The 23020-nt window shown below is 46.8% G+C and overlaps 1 protein-coding gene and 1 long non-coding RNA gene across 2 annotated transcripts in view; both read left to right on the top strand.

Annotated features, from left to right (window-relative positions):
• The window catches only part of MRPS6 (mitochondrial ribosomal protein S6), a 48058-nt gene extending 32472 nt beyond the window's left edge, over positions 1-15586 (top strand). Inside the window, exon 3 of the mRNA XM_071431110.1 lies at positions 14952-15586. Coding sequence (XP_071287211.1) covers positions 14952-15135 — 184 coding nt within the window. The 3' untranslated portion in view covers positions 15136-15586. The remainder of the gene's footprint in view (positions 1-14951) is intronic.
• LOC139591487 (uncharacterized) lies at positions 1812-14940 on the top strand. The gene is made up of 3 exons (XR_011679655.1): positions 1812-13323; positions 13404-13455; positions 13564-14940. It is a non-coding gene; the product is annotated as an uncharacterized lncRNA (long non-coding RNA).
• Positions 15587-23020: the final 7434 nt, after the last annotated feature.

Below are 23020 nucleotides of genomic sequence, written 5' to 3'. Positions count from 1 at the left end.
CATTAAAGTGCCCTGTAAGACTTGGTTGTGTTCCTGATACAGTTTTGGGGTTTGATAAAGTCCAGAATCATGGAATGGTTTGGGCTGGGAGGGAGTTTAGGGATCATCCCATCCCACCCCTGCCATGGCAGGGACACCTCCCACTGTCCCCAGTGTCCAGCCTGGCCTTGGGCACTGCCAGGGATGCAGGGGCAGCCCCAGCTGCTCTGGGCACCCTGTGCCAGGGCCTGCCCACCCTCAAAAGGGAGAATTTCTTCCCCATATCTCACCTCAATTTCTCCCATTTTAGTGGGAAGCCATTCCCTGGGTGCTGTCCCTGCAGCCTTGTCCCCAGTCCCTCTGCAGCTCTCCTGGAGCCCCTGCAGGCCCTGCCAGGGGCTCTGAGCTCTCCCTGGAGCTTCTCCTCTCCAGGTGAGCACCCCCAGCTCCCCCAGCCCCTCAGTTAAGGGTGTTTAAGGTAATCCTGTGTTTTATGGAAACACAATAAATGAAAATTACCCCACAGTGCAGAGGGAGGTGCTGCAGCTCCCATCCCATGCCCAGGGTGGTTTTGCTCCTTGAGGCCACCCCTGAAATGGCTGCTGCCTCTCCAAGGCCTGGGAGATGTTGCTAAGCAACCCCCACTGCTGGGGCTGCCTAATCCTAATAACAATTAACAATTAACGAGCTGCTCCCGATCCTGCAGCATCCAACAGGAGCTTGGCCAGCCCTGTTCTTCCATGAGGGGCTCTGGGGAAGCTCAGGGCACTCCAGAGCTGCAAAGTCCTCCTTGGATCAGCTCTCATGGGCTCACTCCTGGTTTCATTCCCTCTTCTGAGCACCTTGTGGTGCTCCTGCCAGGTGGGAGTGGTGAGAGGGGAAGGGGGGATCTCCAGCACACTCCTGTTCCATCAGCCTGGGGAAGAGGAACTTCAGGGAGGCCTCAGAGCCCTTCCAGAACCTTAAAGAACACTTTCAAAAGGAGGAAAGAGGACTTTCTGCAAGGCCAGGTAGTGACAGACAGGGGGAATGGCTTCCCAGTGCCAGAGGGCAGGGTTGGATGGGGTGCTGGGGAGGATCCCTCCCTGTGGAGGTGATGAGGCCCTGGCACAGCTCCCCTGGAGAAATGGCTTCTCTTCATCTCTTCTCCAAAGTCCTGGAGATGTTCCTGTCTTCTGTTGGAGAACCCAAAACCTGGCCTGTAGAAGTGCTGCCACCCAAGCCAAAAACTGTCATCCAACCTCTGCACTTTAACCCAAAATCTCTGGAATTCCATCCCTGTGCCTTAGCTCCCCCCTGGCACAAGGAGAGGGACAGCAGCTCCTTGTTCTGCCCTTGGAAAAGGCTTTCATGTTTATAAAATGCTTCTGCTCTGACAGCAGGATGAGGTAATCACTAATTCTGTCCTGAGACAGGAGTTTCTCAGCTCCCATGGGCATGCAACAGGATTTCATCCTCCATTGCAAAACTGCCAGGGTCAAGGCATGGTTTGGAAAAAAACCCACAGGGAGCAGGAGAGCAAAACAGGCACGGGCACAATGGCAGTGCCTGAGGTGGAGTCAGGGATGGTTTGGGTTGGGAGGGACCTCAGAGCCCACCCAGTGCCACCCCTGCCATGGCAGGGACACCTCCCACTGTCCCAGGGTCCAGCCTGGCCTTGGGCACTGCCAGGGATCCAGGGACACCCTGTGCCAGGGCCTGCCCGCCCTGCCAGGGAGGAAATTGTTCCTAATATCTCATCTAAACCTGTGATTTTTCAGTGTGAAGCCATTCCCTGGGTGCTGTCCCTGCTTTCCTGGGGCTCCTGCAGGCCCTGCAAGGCCACCCTGAGCTCAGCCCAAAGCTTCTCCTGTGCAGGTGAACAATCCCAGCTGTGCCAGCCTTTCCTCCCAGCAGAGCTGCTCCATCCCTCTGCTCATCCTGGAGCCTCCTCTGGGCTCTCTGCAGCAGCTCCAGCTCCTCCCTGGGCTGGGCCAGGCCTGGGGCAGCTCTGCAGGTGGGAAATCACCTCAGGGAGCACAATCCCAATCCCAATCTCCATCCCAACCCCAATCCCAACCCCAATCCCTCTCCTGATCCCAGCTGGGCTCAGGGGGCTCTGGGATGGGGCAGATCCATCTCTCCCCACCCCAACACTTCCAAATCCTCCCAGAGAGCTTTGAGCAAACCCCTCCTGCCTGCAGAGCCCTCAGAGCAGGTGGATTTTGTGTGCTGAGTAAAACAAGGCTTTAGTAACCAGTAATTGCAACCTTCAGGCAGGAAACCATAAGATCAAAGCCTCCTCCTCCTCCTCCTCCTCCTCCCAGGTCAGATGTCCCCAAATATTTCTCAGTCCCTGTTCCTGCCCTCCCTGGATGTGGCAGGATCCAGATCCCTGCCTTGCTGAGAGGAGCAGGATGGAGGGAGGTGCTGCAGGACATGGCTTGGGTGCCTCTCTTTGGCATCTCACATCCAGGGCTGGCACTGGCAGCGCTGGGAATTCCTGAGGATTCAATTCCTGGAGATCTTCCTGTGGAATTTGCAGCTCCATGGACTGGCAGGGTGGGCTCCTGCTGGACCATCCAGTATTTTATACTGGAAAATAAAACATTCAGGAAATCAAACATTATCCATTAATAGGAAGTGATAAATCAGTTTTGGAGCCACCTTTTAAAATCAGCCAGTTCTACTTTACAGCAGCTGTAAAAAAAAAAAAAAAAAATTTCAAGAGGATAAAGTTAAAAAGAAAATAAACAACTTTTACAGATACCTTTAATAGGACAAAGTTAAAAAGAAAATAAACAACTTTTCCAGACACCTCCCTAAGCTCCTGGACTTTCCATAAAATCCTGGAATTTTTTCTCCTCCCCAGCCAATTTCTAATTCTCCTGTGTCCCTCCTGGAGCAGGTTGGTGTGGAGTGGGACACTGGATAATCCAGAATATTCCACCTTTCCTTAGTCTTGGTTTATTCTGAATTATCTTAAGAGGCTTCTGTGAGAATTCTCATGAGTGTCTGGGGGGAGCATCTTGAATCTTCCAAAGCTTTTAATTTTTTGCTTGTTTTAGGTTTTTAATATTTTTAAGTTTGGTTTTTTTTTTTTTAATTTTCTTGACTCTAATTTAACTGATTTATTTTAACTGATTTATTTAACAGATTTCTTTTTCTCTAGCATATAGTTAGTTGGAGATTTATTTTCCTATAGCATGATTAACTGATTTATTTTCCTATAGCATGTAGTTAGTTGGAGATTTGGGATGGACACTCAATCCATTATTTCTTGGACCTCCTGGCTGGTGAATTATATGCAAATGAATCTAATGTAATTATCTAAAAATGAATGGAATGGGGCTTGGACTCAGCTGGGCTGCTGGAAGGTTCCCTGCCCATGGAATGACCTTTAACTTCCCTCCAACCCCAACCATTCCCTGATTTTCAGGGCAAAGCTTGTGCAGGTTTTGGTGGTGATTTTAGAGATAGGGAAAGAGTTGAAGTAGAAAATACAAATTGATAAAATCAGCAGGAGGGATGGTTTGTCCTTAAAAAAGGGCTTTTTTTCCCTGAGCTCTGGAGTGCTCCAGCATATCTGGGATATTTGGGATATAAAGTGAATACAGGCTTGTTACAAACTGAACAATATCCAGGAGACTTCAGAGAGAAAAGGCATTTTCTGGCAATTGCTGTGTAAAGGAGATTTCTCCAAGCCTGCCAAGGGGGGTTGTGGCCCTGAGCTGTCACTGGCAGGAGCAGTGACTCTCCTGAAGCCCTCAGATCCTACAAACAATGGGATTATCCTACAAACAATGGGATCATCCTACAAACAATGGGGTTATTCCCTCTCAGGAGATCCTGCTCATTGAGGATGAGGTGTTAAAATTTAGGTTTTTCTCTGAAATGCATCCCTTCGGGCATCCTCCTCCTTTTGTTTTATTTATTTTTTGGAAGACCTAATAGTGACAGGTTTTGCCTGTAGGTCATTATGAAAATTTGGTCGTTTTGAAATGATGAAATGAGTTTTGGGAATTGTGTGGATTCATTAAAGAATCAAACTTTTCAATCCCTGATTTACTGATCTTTAAACTGAATTAGCCACTCATTCACATTCCTTTTATTCATAGTGGAACACGAATAGTTTGGTTTTTAAGTATTTCAGAGAATGATTTGAAATTGTAACAATTCATCTTGTGGCTGGATAAAATGTGCCAAGGACCAGGTTCCAGGTATGGAAATTTAGGTGAGGCTTTGAGCCTGACCAGCCCAGAATGTGCAAAACCAGGGGAAGAATGTATTTCAATAAAGATTCCCAACCTTTCTCTCCTGCTGGGCCACAGATTTGTGCCAAACATTTCTTTTACTCGCCACTCCTTGTTATTAACGAGCTGCATTTTAATTGCTTTTAAGGTGCTTGGTGGTTTGGTGTTTCTTTTGTCCCAGAGGTGTTTCTGGCTGGCACAAACAAAACCAAACTGATTTAAATAAGGTGTGTGGCAGCCTTTTGAATGGAAGGAATGTTGAAGCCAGGCTCTGTTTGCTGTTTGAGATGCTCCAGGAGCTCTGAATCCCTCTCCAGGCTGGGGCAGATTTGCTCAGGGCTGAGCTGGAGCAGATTCCAACAGGTTGTAAAGTGATAGTAGCACTTTAGGGTGGCACTTTGTGGTTCTCTGTTTGCTCTGGCCCTGCCCCAACCCCACCCTTGTGCCTCTCCCGGGCTCAGGGGGTGTTTGGGGTCAGCCTTGGGCTGGGGGGGTTTGACTTTGGACAGGGTCAGTCAAACCTGATCCTTTGGACAGGATCAGTCAAACCTGACCCTTTGGACAGGATCAAAGGCAGCTCCTTGGGCTGGGAGGGTTTGACTTTGGACAGGGTCAGTCAAACCTGACCCTTTGGACAGGATCAGTCAAACCTGACCCTTTGGACAGGATCAGTCAAACCTGATCCTTTGGACAGGATCAGTCAAACCTGACCCTTTGGACAGGATCAGTCAAACCTGACCCTTTGGACAGGATCAGTCAAACCTGATCCTTTGGACAGGGTCAGTCAAACCTGATCCTTTGGACAGGATCAAAGGCAGCTCCTTGGGCTGGGAGGGTTTGACTTTGGACAGGGTCAGTCAAACCTGACCCTTTGGACAGGATCAGTCAAACCTGACCCTTTGGACAGGATCAAAGGCAGCTCCTTGGGCTGGGAGGGTTTGACTTTGGACAGGATCCAAAGGCAGCTCCAGAACAACCAGGAAAAAACCAAAATAGGATCCACACATTCCTCTGGGGAGGTGGTGGCTCCAAGGATTTGCAGGCCAGGGATCTCTGAAGCTGCAGGAGCTGAGATGGGGGATTGAGGTGGACCTTGGAATTCTGGGGGTTGGAATTTCAGAGTTTCTGGTGGTTTTTAGCCCCACTCCAGTGTTTCCATTCTAAACTCTGGAGCAAAGGTGATGGAGCTGAGCCTGCTCAGGGTTTGGGAACTGATGGAGCACCAGGGCCTTCCCTTCTCTTGGTTTTGGGATGTGTGGGATTCCCTCTGTTAAATCTGCCTGGGACACAGGAATGTTTCACACCTTCCTCACCACATTTTTATCATTTAGTTTACTTTATTTTATTGAGTTGCACATTTATTTCAGGTTGGACACTGGGGTTGGAGCAGCCTGGGACAGTGGGAGGTGTCCCTGCCATGGCAGGGGTGACACTGGATGGGTTTCAATTCCCTTCCAACCCAAACCATTCCATGACTTATGACTTCTCCAGCAAAATTCTGATTATTCATAACAATTTCCATGTTCTATTTGCCAGTTTTTCATTGCCTTGTTGTTTCTTTTTTTCTTGCTTTCAAATTTGATTTTGAAAAGATGGCAATTTTCTTTTGTTATTTGCTTGCTTTGCCTCTTCATCTTTTTGTTTTGCTCTTCACTCACAGTTGTCTCCTCAGCCCCCGTGCTCTCTGAAATAGCAAACCCAGGGCTTGCTTTTGTTCTTGCTGAACTGCATTTTGGGAATTGATCAGGAACTATCACCCAGGAACTGCATTTGGGGGGTTTATTAGGAATTATCATGCAGGAATCACATTTTGGGGGATTTATTAGGAATTATCACCCAGGAATTGCATTTGGGGGGTTTATTAGGAATTATCATGCAGGAATCACATTTTGGGGGATTTATTAGGAATTATCACCCAGGAATTGCATTTGGGGAGTTTATTAGGAATTATCATGCAGGAATTACATTTTGGGGAGTTTATCAGGAATTGCATTTTGGGAGTTGATCAGGAATTATCATCCAAAAAATGCATTTTGTGGAGTTCATCAGGAATTCTTATCCAGGAATTGCATTTTGGGGAGTTTATCAGGAATTCTCATGCAGAAATTGCATTTTGGGGGGTTCATAATGAATTAGATTTGTGGAGTTCATCAGGAATTATCATCCAAAAATTGCATAAATTGGGGAGTTATTAGGAATCTTCATCCTTAGGAATTATATTTTGGGAATTTATCAAGAATTACTTCCCAGGAATTGCATTTGGGGAGTTGATCAGGAATTATCATCTAATTTGGGGTGCTCATCAGGAATTATCATCCAGAAATTGCATTTTGGGAGTTGATCATGAATTATCATCCAGGAGTTACATTTTGGGAGTTTATCAGGAATTATCATGCAGGAATTACATTTTGGGAATTGATCAGGAATTCTCATCCAATTTGGGGTGTTCATCATGAATTATCATCCAAAAATTGCATTTTGGGGAGCTGATCAGGAATTATCATCCAATAAAATGATTGTTATATCATTTGGGGAGTTGATCAGGAATTATTATGCAAAAATTGCGTTTTATGGACTTGATCAGGAATTATCAACCTGGAATTGCATTTGGGGAGCTCATCAGGAATTATCATCCAGGAATTTCTGAGTTCATCAGGAATTCTCAGCCAGGAATTGCATTTAGGGGAGTTGATCAGTAATTCTTATCCAGGAATTCCATTTTAGGGAATTGATCAGTAATTATCTTCCAAAAATTGCAATCTGGGGAGTTCATCAGTAATTATCATCCAAAATTTGCATTTTAGGGAGTTGATCAGGAATTCTCACCCAGGAATTGCATTTTAGGGAGCTGATCAGGAATTCTCATGCAGGGATTGCATTTTGAGGAGTTCATCAGGAATTCTTATCCAGAAATTTCATTCTGGGGAGTTGATCAGGAATTGCATTTGGGGAGTTCATCAGGAATTCTCATCCAGGAATTTCTGAGTTGATCAGGAATTCTCAGCCAGGAATTGCACTCTGGGGAGTTTATCAGGAATTGCATTTTGGGAGTTGATCAGGAATTCTCATCCAAAAATTGCATTTTGGGGAGCTGATCAGGAATTCTCACCCAGGAATTGCATTTTGGGAGCTGATCAGGAATTCTCATCCAAAAATTGCATTTTGGGGAGTTGATCAGGGATCCTCACCCAGGAATTGCATTTTGGGGAGCTGATCAGGAATTCTCACCCAGGAATTGCATTTTGGGGAGCTGATCAGGAATTCTCATCCAAAAATTGCATTTTGGGCAGCTGATCAGGAATTCTCACCCAGGAATTGCATTTTGGGGAGCTGATCAGGGATCCTCACCCAGGAATTGCATTTTGGGGAGCTGATCAGGGATCCTCACCCAGGAATTGCATTTTGGGGAGCTGATCAGGAATTCTCACCCAGGAATTGCATTTTGTGGAGCTGATCAAGGATCCTCACCCAGGAATTGCATTTTGGGGAGCTGATCAGGAATTCTCACCCAGGAATTGCATTTTGTGGAGCTGATCAAGGATCCTCACCCAGGAATTGCATTTTGGGGAGTTCACCTTCACATGTGCCTGGGGGATTTTCTGCAGGAGCTGAATTCCAGGGTTCCTGAGGACCAAGGGATACACAACAGCATCCAAGGGGTCAGGAGGCAGAAATTCCAAAATTTGCCAAGGCACCTGCCCAGGAGAGGCTCTTGTTTCCAGAACCTAAACATTCCAGCAGGAATGGATGGTTACTGAGAGGAAGAATTCAATCATTGACCATGGGGCCATGGAATGGGTGGGGCTGGAAGGGATCCTGAAGATCATTCTGCTCCAGCCCAGCACCTTCCACTCTCCCAGGCTGCTCCAAGCCCCATCCACCCTCACATTTCCAGCCATGAGGAATCCACAACCTCTCTGGACACCCCCTTGTTTTTGACTCCTGTGGAAACATTTCCATATAAATTTTCTTACATGTTCAGGCTTTGCCTCTCCCCACAGAGCAGCTGAGCTTTGGAAGTTGCACAATTCATTTTTAAACCTCCTGCTCGTGGCAGGGTGAAATTTTCCACGTGGATGGAGAGGTTGAAGTGCCCTCTGATCATCCCCACCAGCTGGGTACAATTTGATTGCCTCGATTTGTGAGAGTGAAATAATGGTTACCTGTCAGAAATGGGCTCTGGAGCATTCACAGGTTTGAACAACCCTCTCTCCCCACCCTTTATTGAACCCAAATTATGCAGAGTTCATATTTTTTCTTTATTCTCCAAACGTGTTTGGCCTCGCTCAAGTCGAGCCTCTTGATGCTTTTCATGGCTCTTGAAGACCAAAGAGGGCAAAACAAAAACACATGAAAGGAGCTTAATTAATCTTAAAAAGGAGCTTTTTTTCCTTACTTAACCCCCCCCAAAATAAATTTAAACTTAATGCCCAACCCAACTTTTTGTTGCTGTTTGGATTTTAGAACATCTTGAGCTGTTTGGGCAAAAAAGGTGTCCTGGCTGTGCAGTGCACTTGGAGGAGGACAAAGGCAGCTGGAATATTTGTGGATTTAGGCACATTTGGAGTGTTTTCTGCTCAGCTGATAGTCTTCTTCCACTAGATGGGGCTTTCTTCATTGATGAGTTGAACCATTACTTTTCCCCATGTAAGTGTGGCTGTGCCTCAAGGATCAAAGCCCTGAAATGTTTGGGATGTTTTCTCCTTTCCCCCTGAGCTGTGGAAGTGCCCTTTGGAATTTTGGTGCTTTTTAGAGGCCCTGAGCAGAGCTGGTGCTGTGGAGGCACCAGAATCCACCAAATCCTGTGGCACCCCTGTGCAAGCTCCTTGACTGAGTGTGGTGGCCACTGGGCATGCTGGGGTGGCAACCAGCCACCATTTGGGGGGGTTTGACTTCCATTTTAATTTCTTTTGTTCTTAATGATCTTTAAAATGAATGAAACATCTTCCCATGACTCAATCAGCTGAACACCAGGTGCCTGTGGATGGGATTTGAGAAGTGCCATTCCTGGGGCTGTGGATGTATCTCCCCCCAGGCTCTCTGTGGATCATTCCCATCATTGCTGTGGCTCAGTTTTGGTCACTAAAGTCCAGCTTGTGGGTTGGATCTGGTCCTTCCCAGATTTTCAAGGAAATTCCACTGCCATATTTGTACAAGCTAAAGGCAACACTTGTCCTGGTCTTTCTGACAATCCATGAGCTCATGAGCTTGCCCTGCTGAGGAGGGGCAAAGCAAATTCCCCCATTTCCATGGTCCTAAAAATGAACATTCAGGTAGCAAAAAAAAAAAAAAAAAAACCAAAAAAAACCACCCCAAAATTATTTTTGTGGAATTACCTTAATGAGGACAACGTGGAGCTCCTCCTGCTCCTGCTGTGGTTTCCTCCAGGTGTTTTCTGCTCCTTTCACCTCTGCTCTTCCTCAGATCATTTTCTTTCCCTTGGATCTTCCACCTCCACACAAGGGAGACGTTTTGGGGTCAAAACCTTGGGACCCCACAGCCTCTTCCAAGGCCACCACATCTTCACTGTTCCCCTTGGCCCAGAGTTGGACTCCAGGAGGATTTCAAAGGGAATTTCCATCCAGGATCCTTGAAGTCCTGCCCTGCCCATCTGAAAGCAACAGATTTGAGCATCCTTAGGACTCAAGGTTAAAACAATTTCTGGCTTGAATTTGGTAAATTTGAGAAACAAAACCCTGCTTTTTTTTTTTTGTCCTCTTTTTTATTTCCCTCATATCCAAAGGCACATCCTCCTTTATTCGAGACCATCTTACATTTTAATTTTTTTTTGGAGTTAATGCATTGTTTTAATGTGTTCCAGTCTGCTCCCCTGCATTTAAATCATCCTTGTGTTTGCAGTCAAGCAGGAGGACAAAAATAACTGTGGGCTCATGGTGAATCAGTGGAATTTTCCTGCATTTCTCCCCTGGTGACTCCTAGAGAGCACAAATGCTTTTTGCATTTCTCTTTGCATGAACGAGGTGCTTTCCCTGCTGCATTCCTGTATTTTTCCCTGGCTTTGTCTCGCTGGGGTTTGGGGTTGTTTACTCCACAAACAGCAGCCTGGGGGTCACAGATCACTGCCTGCAATGAAGGTTTGAGGCTTTCCAAACCCCCCTGGCCTCCTGGCAGCTGATTTCAGTGTGGAGATTTGAGGGGAAGGGGTTCAGATCTCCTCAGGGATGTCATTGTCCATTGTGCTGCTCATTGTTTTTCCAGCCCTTCTTTCTTTCCTGAAGAAATCCAATTTTTTTAAATTTTTTTTTTTTTTTGCTGCTTCTCTCTCCCTTCTCCCTCTCTCCCCCTTTGTTTTGTTGTGGCAGAGGGAAGCAATCTTGCTCACGTTGGAGAGAGGTGGTTGTTTTTGAAACCCCACGTTTTTCCCAGTGCCTGCAATTTTGATAAAATACCTTTTCCTGAGAGGAGTCAGAAAGATCTGCTGGAACAGCTCATCCTCCCTTCCCCCCCTGCTCTCCTTGGCTTATCAACAGTGCGTCAGTGGAAATTTCCACCCTTTGCTAATGGCAGAGAAAGCACAAAGTTGCAAAGCAGCCTTTGGAGGGGGAAAAAAAAAAGGAAAAAAAAACCAACAAAACAAACCAAAAAACAACCCTCTTGCCGATTTAGGAGCACAATGAAAAGCAGCAGATGAGAGCTGGGCAGAAATGGAGTGAAATTCAGGATGCAGGGCCTGGATGGGATCAGGGGACAGGGGCAGGGATCAGCAGCTGGAATTGCTGCCCCCAGCCAGGTGAGAGGATTTGGGAGGCTGCTTCCCAAGGAAGCAGAGCTCAGGTGGCATCTGCTCAATTCACCAGTGGCTGCACCAGGGAATCAATCCCACATCCCCAGATTTTGGGAGGGTGCATCCTTAGATCCTGCTGGGCTGCACTTCCACAGGATTGGCCAGGCTGGGAAATGGTTCCTGTCCCTAAACTCCAGCCCTGCTGGCATCTCTGCACTCTGGAGCCCACAGAGCACTGCAGCTGCCCAAAAGCCAGATTTTGTTGCTGTGGGGATTTGGGAGGAGGAGGAGGAGGAGGAGGAGGGAGCCCAGCAGAATTCCCCCAAACCCCTGGGCCAATTCCTGCAGCTCAGGCGCCCTGGAATGCTGGGCTGGCATGGGCTGGCACTGCTGCCTTGGCTCCAGGGACAGCCAGGCACAGCCCAGTCCAGCTGGGCACCTCTCCCACCTCAGGATTTGGGGTTTCATGTGGGGTTTTTTACCATCCTACCCCTCCCACAGAGAATTCTGGACTTTCTGGGAAGGGTTTGGGGATGACTTGAGGCTGTGACGTGGCTGCTGGTGTGAGATCAGGGTGGTGGCTGAGGAAAAGTGTTCTTCCCATGTTTTCCAGGGGTGGATTCTGCAATCCTGAGTCACTCCTGGCCCCATGGGGCTCTTGGGGTGCAATATTTGGGATGTGATGCAAAAAAAATGACCCCAGTGCAGCCTGAAGGGCACGAGCAGGGCTTGTTCACAGCCCCACCTCCTGCATCTCCCCTTCAGATTCCCAGTTCCCTTCTGGTCCTGGGGATTTTCCCTCAGGATCACCTTGGTGAACATGGGATGCCCCTGCTGTAGCTGACTTAGGAAGAATCCAAAATTCCTGCAGAGCAAAGTGCTCTCTGTCAGGGGCAGTTTTGGGATGAAATTGGGGTGTCTGGTCCTGCTTGGACAACGTGTCTTCATTTAAGGGATGTCACTTTTGGGTTTGAGGTGCTCCATGGGGAGGTGGGCTGGGAGAATTGGGGGATTCTGGAATGGGTTGGGTTGGAAGGGACCTCAAAACCCACCCATGGAATGGTTTGGGTTGGAAGGGACCTCAAAACCCACCCATGGAATGGTTTGGGTTGGAAGGGACCTCAAAACCCACCCATGGAATGGTTTGGGTTGGAAGGGACCTCAAAACCCACCCATGGAATGGTTTGGGTTGGAAGGGACCTCAAAACCCACCCATGGAATGGTTTGGGTTGGGAGGGACCTCAAAACCCACCCATGTCCCATCTCTAACTTATTCAAAACTCCTTCAAAAATCCCCATCATAAATCTCCTTGGGTCAGCAGTGCTGGACAGAGCTCCAGGAGTGTTGGGACAACATTCCCAGGGAAAAACTGGGAATTTTGGGGGGTCTGAGCAGGGCCTGGATGATCCTGTGGGACATCTTCCAGCTCAGGATATTCCATGATTCCACCAGAGTTCAATTGAACTTCTCATCATTGAAATCAAGCTAACCCTGAGCTTTTGTTTCAAACAATCCAGGGACCAAAATGTGAGAAAAAACTGAGGAATTCTCATTTAAAAAAACCCCCACAGGAACAGAAAAAACTTAATAATTCTCATTTAAGAAACCCCCCAGAAGAATTCCTTGAATTGCAGCCCAGGTATTTTTGTGGATTTGGTTCCAGCCCTGGTATTTTGGTTAATTTTGTTTCAGGCCAGGTATTTTAGTGGATTTGACCCCAGTATTTTGATTTGACCCCAGTATTTTGGTGGATTTTGTTCCAGTCCAGGTATTTTGGTGGACTTGACTCAGGTATTTTGGTTAATTTTGTCCCAGCCCAGGGATTTTGGCTGATTTTGTCCCAGCCCAGGGATTTTGGTGGATTTTGTCCCAGCCCAGGTATTTTGGTGGATTTACTTCCAGCCCAGGTATTTTGGCTGATTTGGTTCCAGCCCTGGTATTGTGGTTAATTTTGTCCCAGCCCAGGCATTTTGGTTAATTTTGTCCAGCCCAGGTATTTTGATGGATTTGGCCCAGGTATTTTGGTTAATTTTGTTCCAGCCCAGGAATTTTGGTTAATTTTGTCCAGACCAGGTATTTTGGTAGATTTGACTCAGGTATTTTGGTTAATTTTGTCCAGCCCAGATATTTTGGCTGATTTTGTCCCAGCCCAGGCATTTTGATTAATTTTGTCCCAGCCCAGATATTTTGGTGGATTTGGCCCAGGTATTTTGGTTAATTTTGTTCCAGTCCAGGTATTTTGGTAGATTTGACTCAGGTATTTTGGTTAATTTTGTCCAGCCCAGATATCTTGGCTGATTTGGTCCCAGCCCAGGGATTTTGGTGGATTTGGCCCAGATATTTTGGTGGATTTACTTCCAGCCCAGGTATTTTGGTGGATTTTATTCCAGCACAGTATTTTGGGGGATTTGGCCCAGGTATTTTGGCTGATTTTGTTCCAGCCCAGGTATTTTGGCGGATCTGCCCCAGGTATTTTGGTGGATTTACTTCCAGCCCAGGTATTTTGGTTAATTTTGTCCCAGCCCAGGCATTTTGGTTAATTTTGTCCAGACCAGGTATTTTGGTAGATTTGACTCAGGTATTTTGGTTAATTTTGTCCAGCCCAGATATTTTGGCTGATTTTGTCCCAGCCCAGGCATTTTGATTAATTTTGTCCCAGCCCAGATATTTTGGTGGATTTGGCCCAGGTATTTTGGTTAATTTTGTTCCAGTCCAGGTATTTTGGTGGATTTGATTCAGGTATTTTGGCTAATTTTGTCCCAGCCCAGGAATTTTGGTTAATTTTGTCCAGACCAGGTATTTTGGTAGATTTGACTCAGGTATTTTGGTTAATTTTGTCCAGCCCAGATATTTTGGCTGATTTTGTCCCAGCCCAGGCATTTTGATTAATTTTGTCCCAGCCCAGATATTTTGGTGGATTTGGCCCAGGTATTTTGGTTAATTTTGTTCCAGTCCAGGTATTTTGGTGGATTTGACTCAGGTATTTTGGTTAATTTTGTCCCAGTCCAGGTATTTTGGTTAATTTTGTCCCAGCCCAGGCATTTTGGTGGATTTTGTCCAGCCCAGATATTTTGGTGGATTTGGCCCAAGTATTTTGGTTAATTTTGTTCCAGTCCAGGTATTTTGGTGGATTTGACTCAGGTATTTTGGTTAATTTTGTTCCAGCCCAGGGATTTTGGCTGATTTTGTCCCAGCCCAGGGATTTTGGTGGATTTTGTCCCAGCCCAGGTATTTTGGTGGATTTACTTCCAGCCCAGGTATTTTGGCTGATTTGGTTCCAGCCCTGGTATTGTGGTTAATTTTGTCCCAGCCCAGGCATTTTGGTTAATTTTGTCCAGCCCAGGTATTTTGATGGATTTGGCCCAGGTATTTTGGTTAATTTTGTTCCAGCCCAGGTATTTTGGTGGATTTATTCCAGCACAGTATTTTGGTGGATTTGGCCCAGATATTTTGGTTAATTTTGTCCCAGCCCAGGCATTTTGGTTAATTTTGTCCAGACCAGGTATTTTGGTAGATTTGACTCAGGTATTTTGGTTAATTTTGTCCAGCCCAGATATTTTGGCTGATTTTGTCCCAGCCCAGGCATTTTGATTAATTTTGTCCCAGCCCAGATATTTTGGTGGATTTGGCCCAGGTATTTTGGTTAATTTTGTTCCAGTCCAGGTATTTTGGTGGATTTGACTCAGGTATTTTGGTTAATTTTGTCCCAGTCCAGGTATTTTGGTTAATTTTGTCCCAGCCCAGGCATTTTGGTGGATTTTGTCCAGCCCAGATATTTTGGTGGATTTGGCCCAAGTATTTTGGTTATTTTTGTCCCAGCCCAAGTATTTTGGTGGATTTGGCCCAGATATTTTGGTTAATTTTGTCCAGCCCAGGTATTTTGGCTGATTTTGTCCCAGCCCAGGTATTTTGGTGGATTTGACTCAGGTATTTTGGTTAATTTTGTCCCAGCCCAGTATTTTGGTGGATTTATTCACTGTGTTTCTCCTTGCAGGTATTTCCTGATAGACCTGGAGGCTCCCCCTTCCCTGGTGTCCCCCATGATGGATCACCTGGGGCGGGACATTGATGTCATCAGAAGAGCTTTCATCAAACGCCCCCTGGCCAAGGCAGAGGAATGCAGTGGCATCCTCCCAGTCAGCCCTGAGCAGAAACTCCTCTCTGCCAAGAAAAACTGAAAATCCCAAACGTTTGAAACCTTTTTTAACCCATTTTTTATTGCTGCTGTGGAAAAGATTTGTGATAACTCCATCCCAAAAAAAAAAAACCAAAACAACAAAACCCAATCACTTTTGGCCATGGGATGTGTGTGGTCTGTCACAGGATCTTCATTACTGTAACAATTGAGGTTTCTTTTTGTTTAGAATAATTGGAATAGTTTTAATCTGGGTGCTTATCTTGCTGTTTGACAGCTCTGCAAATTGATTTGCTTTTCTCTCGGAGCATTACATTGATAATGGAGATTTCTCCAGCAGCAGGATGCTATAAATAGCATTTTTTCCAGAGATTATGGATATTTACATGAGAGATTAAGAAGTCTGCAGTGGAAATATAGAAATCTAGGATGTGATTTGGTGGGGGTTTGTTTGGGGGGAAATAAAAGGCAATAAAAGTGCGGTTAAAAGTAAACCTGACTCTTTTTTTTATTAATTAAATATTTAAAAAATCCCAAAACTTTCACTGCCAAAAGCCACCTCATGGTCCTCAAGGTAAACAATGTTCAAAGCACAGGTAAAAATTCCTTTATAGGTAGGCCAGAAAATTCCAGGTGGGAATTAGAGACTGCCCAAGCTTTTGTAGGAGCAGGAGAATCAAAGATGCTTCATTTTGCCATCAAGTGGGCATTTCAAACTGGGAAAAAACATCAGAATAAAGTGTTCATGTGTCTTTTCTGCCTTTCTTTTGTCGAAAACAGGAGGAAAATCAGTGTTATTATTGTTATATATATAAAGACCTCCTGCTCTCTGATGTAAATCCAGTGGCTGGATCATTCCTAGGGGGGTTTTGTGCTCTTTTTTTTTTCCTTAGATGTGGAATTTTGGAAAGGAAAAGAAACCAGTTCTTCTGAGTATCTGAATTTTTTTAAAATGCATCAGAAAAAGAATAACATTTTCTTTTTCCCTACTTCTTCCTTTAAGAATGTCTGGATTATGTTATAAATGGTTACGAATGTCTGGATTTGTGGGTTTTGTTTGTTTGGGGGTATTTTCATAATTTTTTTTTAATTTAAATTTGATTTTCTTTTTTCTTTTAATTCTCTTTTCTTTCCTATTTGATTTTTTTTTCTCTTTCTTTTATTTTTCTTTTTTTTTTTCTGGAAAAATCTTTGGAAGAACAGAGGGAATACACCACACACTCCCTGAAGCTGAATCTGTATGAGAGGTGCTTTAATTCCTGCCTGCTCCAGGCAGAGCTTTCCTTTTCCATGGTTTTTCCTTGTGGGATAGACCTGGCTCCCAGAAAGGGATGAGCTCAGCCAGGAGGAGCTCTGGATTTGGGAATCTCAGCCCCAGGTTTGGCTCCCTGAGCTGCCCTTGCTGCTGAAAATTCACATTTTGGGTGTAGAAAGTGCCAACTGCAAGAATGTGGCTTACTCAGGGGTTTCTCTGGAGGTTTCCTTAATCACAAAGTGGACAGAAAGTTTAGGGTTTAAAGGGATTTTGCCTCAGACCTGGAATTTGGGCCCTGAATTTGGATTGAGCAGGAAGGGGAATAATTTAAGATTTCAACTCCACTCCATGAAACTCAGCAGATGCTGCAGATGTAAAAATGTTGCTTATTTGTCCTTTTTCAGTTTCTTTGCTGTAGTTTTAAATTTTCCATTTAATTTGTCCCAGTTTCAAGGCTGATCCCCAAATCCCTGGTGCTGGCCCAGCCCTGCCAGCCCATGCAGTGCCAGCTGTGCCCCATGGGCACCTTGTCCCCAGCCCAGAGCACTCAGTGCCACCTGCAGGGGACACCTGCAGGGCTGGGCACTGCAAAGCTCCCTGGGCAGCCCCTGCCAAGGCCTGAGCTCCCTTGCCATGGGCAAATTGCTGCTGCTGGCCAAGCTGAGCCTGCCCTGGCCCAGCCTGAGGCCGTTCCCTCTGCTCCTGTCCCTGTGCCCTGGGAGCAGAGCCCGACCCCCCCGGCTGTGCCCTCCTGGCAGGGACTTGTGCAGAGCCACAAGGGCCCCTGAGCCTCCTTTGCTCCAGCCCCAGCCCCTGCCCAGCTCCCTCAGGGATTCTGCAGCCCCTGCCCAGCTCCCTCAGGGATTCTCCAGCCCCTGCCCAGCTCCCTCAGGGATTCTGCAGCCCCTGCCCAGCTCCCTCAGGGATTCTCCAGCCCCTGCCCAGCTCCCTCAGGGATCTCCAGCCCCTGCCCAGCTCCGTTCCCTGCCCTGGACACGCTCCAGCCCCTCCAGGGCTCTCCTGCAGGAGCAGAACTGGGCCCAGCCCTGGAGGGACCCCAGCACAAGGGGACAATCCCTGCCCTGTTCCTGCTGCACACACAATTCCTCTTGTGCAGAGCCACAAGGGCCCCCTGAGCCTCCTTTGCTCCAGCCTCAGCCCCTTATGCTGGAAGTCAAATATTACACAGAATTTGTACTTTCCTGTTTTATTCAGTAATTGAAATTGTCAGATAGCAAGGAACTCTCCTGCCAAATTGTCTGGGTTTTTCTTTTTAAATTTACCCCAATAACTTCTTGTTTGAGCTATTGGACACCAAAGCAGAATTAATAAGAAGTACTCAATTTCCTCCCAAGAAAAGATTTTGTCACATTCTACATTAACATGGGGCTATTTTCTTTGGAGGAATGCACATTTTTAATATTTTTTTAAAATTCAACTCTGAAATGCAACAAGATTCTCAATGATTATACAAGTAAAAGTCTCACCAAGTCCACAGTACCCTTCAATATGATAAGGCTTAAAAGTTGCTACATTCCAATAATATTTTATGGTGATCTGCCTGTCTGAGATGATTTCTCTGTATGGGAGCACTGGTGGTTCAGAGTCCTCAATTCAATGGTGTGTATCTGCCTGCTCTTAAAATTGAAATATGCACAGCAGCCAGACTTCACACATTTAATGCTCCATTTGTAGGCTCAGTTTGTGACATTACTGATCATATTCCATACATTTTCTATAAATTACTCTCTCCAGGGTTTTTAAATTGTTGTCCCATTTTTTGGGGTGGCAGGAGCAGGACTGCAGCGGGGTTGTCCCAGCACTGGAGCTGCCTCAGCACCCAGATTTATTTATAAACCTCTCAACTGCAGGCACAACTTTCCTCATAATTGATAGTTTCTAATAGAGACTTTTAATTTTTTTTTGTTGTTGTTGTTTTAATAGGAGGTGGAGTGGGGGTTGCAATTTGTTGAGCCCAGTCAGCTCCCAGACCAAGAGTTGGATATTTTGGGACAGCAAACACCAGAATGGAGGTGAGGGGATCAAACTGGAGCGGTCCTGGGCCTGAGCAAACAGTTGTGCCAGAGAAAAAAAAAGGATATTTGTGCCCTGAGGGACCATAAATCCCTGTGGAGGAAGGGAAATCTTGGGATGTGTTCCAGCCTTTGTGGTTGTCCACATCCCAATTTGTCCCATGGGCTCTGAGAGGCTCTGGATGTCCAAGAGTAAAATTTTGGGACAGTGGAGAGCCAGAGGAGTTGTGCAGCCACAGCATGGCCTGAAATGTCCCATTCCATGGCCATGGCCAAGCCCAGAGACCTGAGCAGTTGGAATGCCAGGACTTGGATTTTGTTTCCCAAAGAATCCAATAGTGAAGCTCCTCAGCCCTTCCTCAGGTTTTCTGAGGGGAGGAAATGAGGAAATTCTGCTCCCAAATCCTTCCCAAATTTCTGCTCTGGGTTTCTTGTTTGTGGATTTTGGGAGGGACAGCCTTGGGAAAGGGATTCAAATAACAACTGGCAGCTCTGGCTTGGGAAGGTTTGCTCAGCCAACAAATGGGGAGAGCTTGGGGATGTCTCCATCCCTCCCCTTTCCTGATCTTTTCTCTCCCATGGAGGAATGTGGAACCCTGGAGGTTTCTCCAACAGACTGAGGGCACTGCAGCATCAAAGAATTCACTGCCCTGATCCCAGGAAGTCTGAGCACACAAGGATTTTCTTCCTGAATCCAGGGTGCACCAAAATCCCTTTGCTGGGAGTGTGAGCAGAAAGAATTCCAGGATCTTGTGTTTCAGTGTCCCTCTGGAAATCCTCTCCAGTCTGGGAGCTGCAGGAGGAGCTGGGAATCAGCAGCCAGGGGTGGAAATCATCCAGGGAAGGACTGGGATGGCAAAAATCAGCCTGGGATGGCAAAAATCAGCCTGGGATGGCAAAAATCAACCTGGCTCACGGAGATGGGGTCTGATCTCTGAAAAATGCTGGGAAGGAAGGAAAGGAAGGGAAGGAAAGGAAGGAAGGAAGGAAGGAAGGAAGGAAGGAAGGAAGGAAGGAAGGAAGGAAGGAAGGAAGGAAGGAAGGAAGGAAGGAAGGAAGGAAGGAAGGAAGGAAGGAAGGAAGGAAGGAAGGAAGGAAGGAAGGAAGGAAGGAAGGAAGGAAGGAAGGAAGGAAGGAAGGAAGGAAGGAAGGAAGGAAGGAAGGAAGGAGAGAAAAGAGAGGAGGAAAGAAAAGAAAAAAGAAAAGAAAAGAAAAGAAAAGAAAAGAAAAGAAAAGAAAAGAAAAGAAAAGAAAAGAAAAGAAAAGAAAAGAAAAGAAAAGGCTGGGACTTTGGGATATAAACCAGGGCTGTTGGAGTTAGGAATTTCTCTTAGGATGTGCCCAGGTTATTTCTGCCCAAAGAGTCACCCAGGGTGGATCCAGCACTGCCAGGATCTCCACTCTCCATGGAATCACAAACTGTTTGGGAAGAACTTTAGGGATCATCCCATCCCTGCCACCTCCCACTGTCCCAGGCTGCTCCAGCCCCAGTGTCCAACCTGGCCTTGGGCACTGCCAGGGACCCAGGGGCTCCCTCAGGATAAAGAATTCCCCGTTCCCAAGATCCCATCTGAATCTCCTCCCTGTCAGTTTGAATCCATCCCACTTTCCAGGCTCCTCTCAGCTTCTGGAAAGCTGCAATTTTAAGCAAAACCCCCCTCAGCTATTTTCAACTTACAGCCTGGAAGCACAAGCCTAAAACTCATCAGCATTGTTTAAAATATGAGAGGCTTTAATGTGAGATTTTATGATTCACTCCTCTCCAGCTTGGGTGCTGGCAGGATTTTCCTGCAACATCCCACTGAGGAGCCCTTGGAAAAACAAAACTCCAGCAAAGGAGATGCTTGATAAGGAGGCAGCAGTGCTGGAAGAGGGGGAGCTTGGCTCTGCCAGACCCCACTCCTGCAGAATTCCAGGTTGGAGGATGTTTTCCTGGGAGGGCTCCAATCCCTGCTGGGGCTGCCAAGCTGGGTGTGTGTGGAGGGCGCTGCTGGCTCAGGGAAATCCCGAGGGCAGCTTTGGGGGATGGTGAGATTCCACTGGGTCTGTACGAGGCCCTGGCTGGGCTCTGTAGGAGCAGAGGAGTTCGGGATGCCCAGGGGAGCTGTGGCTGCTCCCTGCAAGTGTCCAAGGTCAGGCTGGATGGGGCTTGGAGCAGCCTGGGGTAGTGGAAGGTGTCAGGGATGGGATGGGATGATTTAAATTCCCTCCCTACCCAGAGCATTCCCTAATTCCGTGTATCCTGACACTTTATGCCAGGAGGAATCCTTCAGCCACCTCAGCAGGGTTTCAGAGCTGGGAATTCTGCTGGTGAATGTCACTGTGATGTTTTCTGAAAAAATCCCTTCGCCAGGATTTCTTCTGCTGGGAAGTTGAGAAGCTTCAGAGAAAAATAATAAAATAATAATAATAATCTGATTGCTCCTCCTTGGGTTTTGCTGCTTTGGAATGTGGTAGGTGATTCTTTCATTGGTTCCATGTGAATTGTGTTTTCTTAATGACTAATCTCAGCCAGCTGTGTTGGACTCTCTGAGGAGTCACAGGCTTTTATTATTCATTCTTGTTAAGTCTTCTAATGTATCCTTTTTCTTTAGTATAGTTTTAGTATGTAATACAATGTAATATAATATAATATAATGTAATGTAATATAATGTAATGTAATGTAATATAATATAATATAATATAATATAATATAATATAATATAATATAATATAATATAATATAATATAATATAATATAATATAATATAATATATCAGCCTTCTGAGAACTTGGAGTCAAATTTTCATCTCTCACCTCATCCTGGGGACCTCACAACGCCACAGGTGAAGACACACGAAGCTTCTCTTGATGGGGACATCCAGCATTCCTTGGGGAATGCCCAACTCCTGCAGGGCTCTCCGGAGCTGCTGCCTGTGCTGATGAGCTGAGCTCAGCTCAGTCTGGTGCTGGGGGCAGATGTGGAGGTCACAGGTAGGGAGGAGAAGGTTCTCAGCTGGGTTTTCCCTCCCCAGTTCCCCTTGGAAGCAGCAGAGGAGGCTCAGGGTCCTTGGAGCCTGGTGGTGCCTTGTGCAGGCTGACCCAGAGCAGAGGCTGGGCAGAGCTACAGAATAAAGCAGGGATTGATTCAAAGCATCTCCTCCATGGATGCACCTTGGGCAGCACCAGAGCCCAGCCAGGGCTGCACCCAAGATGAACCAAAATGGCCCCAAAATGCACGGCCGGGCACGGGCTCTGTCCCTGGGATCAGTTCTGCTCCATTTGCATCTTGCAGTTCATTGTCCCATCCCAGCTTTAGCCCCTGCAGTCCCACCCTGCTTGTTTTTCTCTCTCCAGCCCACGGGGTTTGTGCTCTGGGGCTGAGATTTGGATCATTTGTCCCTGGTGCCCAGCTGGAGCAGGAATTGTTTTGTCTCCCTGCTCTGTGCACAGAGCTCACCATCCCAGAATGTGAACCCAGACCCACACACTAAAGCAGCACAGAATGTGAAAAATAGAAAAGCCAAACCTGAGGCATCATGGCTGTTCCCTGTTTTTGGGGGACAAGCAGGGTGACAATGTCACAGGGTCTGTTCCAGCTGTGGGCACTGCCAGAGACAGGAGGGAGCCAGGAGCAGGAGGTTCATTATCCTAAAGATGCACAGGCAGCATTCCCACTCTTCTGCTCAGGAAATGCCAGGAATGAAATATTCCCATTCCTTAAATATTAAGGGTGAGGGGATTTCAGGAGTGCTCCTGGCATGGGCATGAAGGATCCTCCAAGCTGCTCACTCTGAGGGGAGGATATTCCCAGCTGTCCCAGCCACTGGAAAGAGCAGAGAGTTTGCTTTGATAATCCCTGGAATCCCCTATAAATATTTCCCTGCCCTCTACTGAGAAAAAACAACTCCAGAAGAGCTGCACCCAGCACAAAGGGGAAGAGAAACAAACCCAAAAGTGACCTGGGGCACCTGGTGCTGCTCAGATCAGTTTGGGATTGCTGCCAGGGGAAGCAGGATGATCATCGGGAAGGCAAAGTCGCAGGATCTTGGGCTGGAAAAGGAGTTTTCCAAGAAAGTCCAGAGCCAAAGGCTTTGTTGGCTGTGCAGGCCATGGGCAGGGCTGGGTGTGCTGGGTCATGCTCAGCTCCTCATCCCTGGCAGTGCCCAAGGCCAGGTTGGACACTGGGGCTGGAGCAGCCTGGCACAGTGGGAGGTGTCCCTGCCATGGCAGGGGTGGTGGCACTGGGTGAGTTTGAGGTTCCTCCCACCCCAAACCATTCCATGATTCCATGGCTTTCCCTTCTTTTTTGTGTGCTATCATCTGTCTTCATCCCAAGTTTTCCTTTTTCCAGTTCTCTCCCCATCCCCTGGGGGTGTCCCTGGGCCTGGCTGGGCTTTGGCTGACAGCTTCAACCACCAGGTGCCTTTTGGTGCTCCAAGGGTTGAGATCCCAGAATCCCTGAATGATCAGGTTTGGAAAGACCCTCTGGAGATCCCCCAGTCCAACCCCTTGCACCTGACACAGGGACACATCCAGGTGGGTTTGGGATGGCTCCAGAGAGGGAGAATCCATCACCCCCATGGGCAGCTCTTCCAGGGCTCCATGGAAAGAGGTTCCTCCTCTGTTTGGGGTTGGAATTTGTTGTGTTTTAGTTTCA

The sequence above is a fragment of the Agelaius tricolor genome, unplaced genomic scaffold (genome assembly GCF_023055355.1).
Source record: "Agelaius tricolor isolate 1412-34295 unplaced genomic scaffold, bAgeTri1.0.p SCAF_7, whole genome shotgun sequence".
In the NCBI taxonomy this organism is placed as follows: Eukaryota; Metazoa; Chordata; class Aves; order Passeriformes; family Icteridae; genus Agelaius; species Agelaius tricolor.
This window is presented reverse-complemented; position numbering and strand designations above follow the sequence as displayed.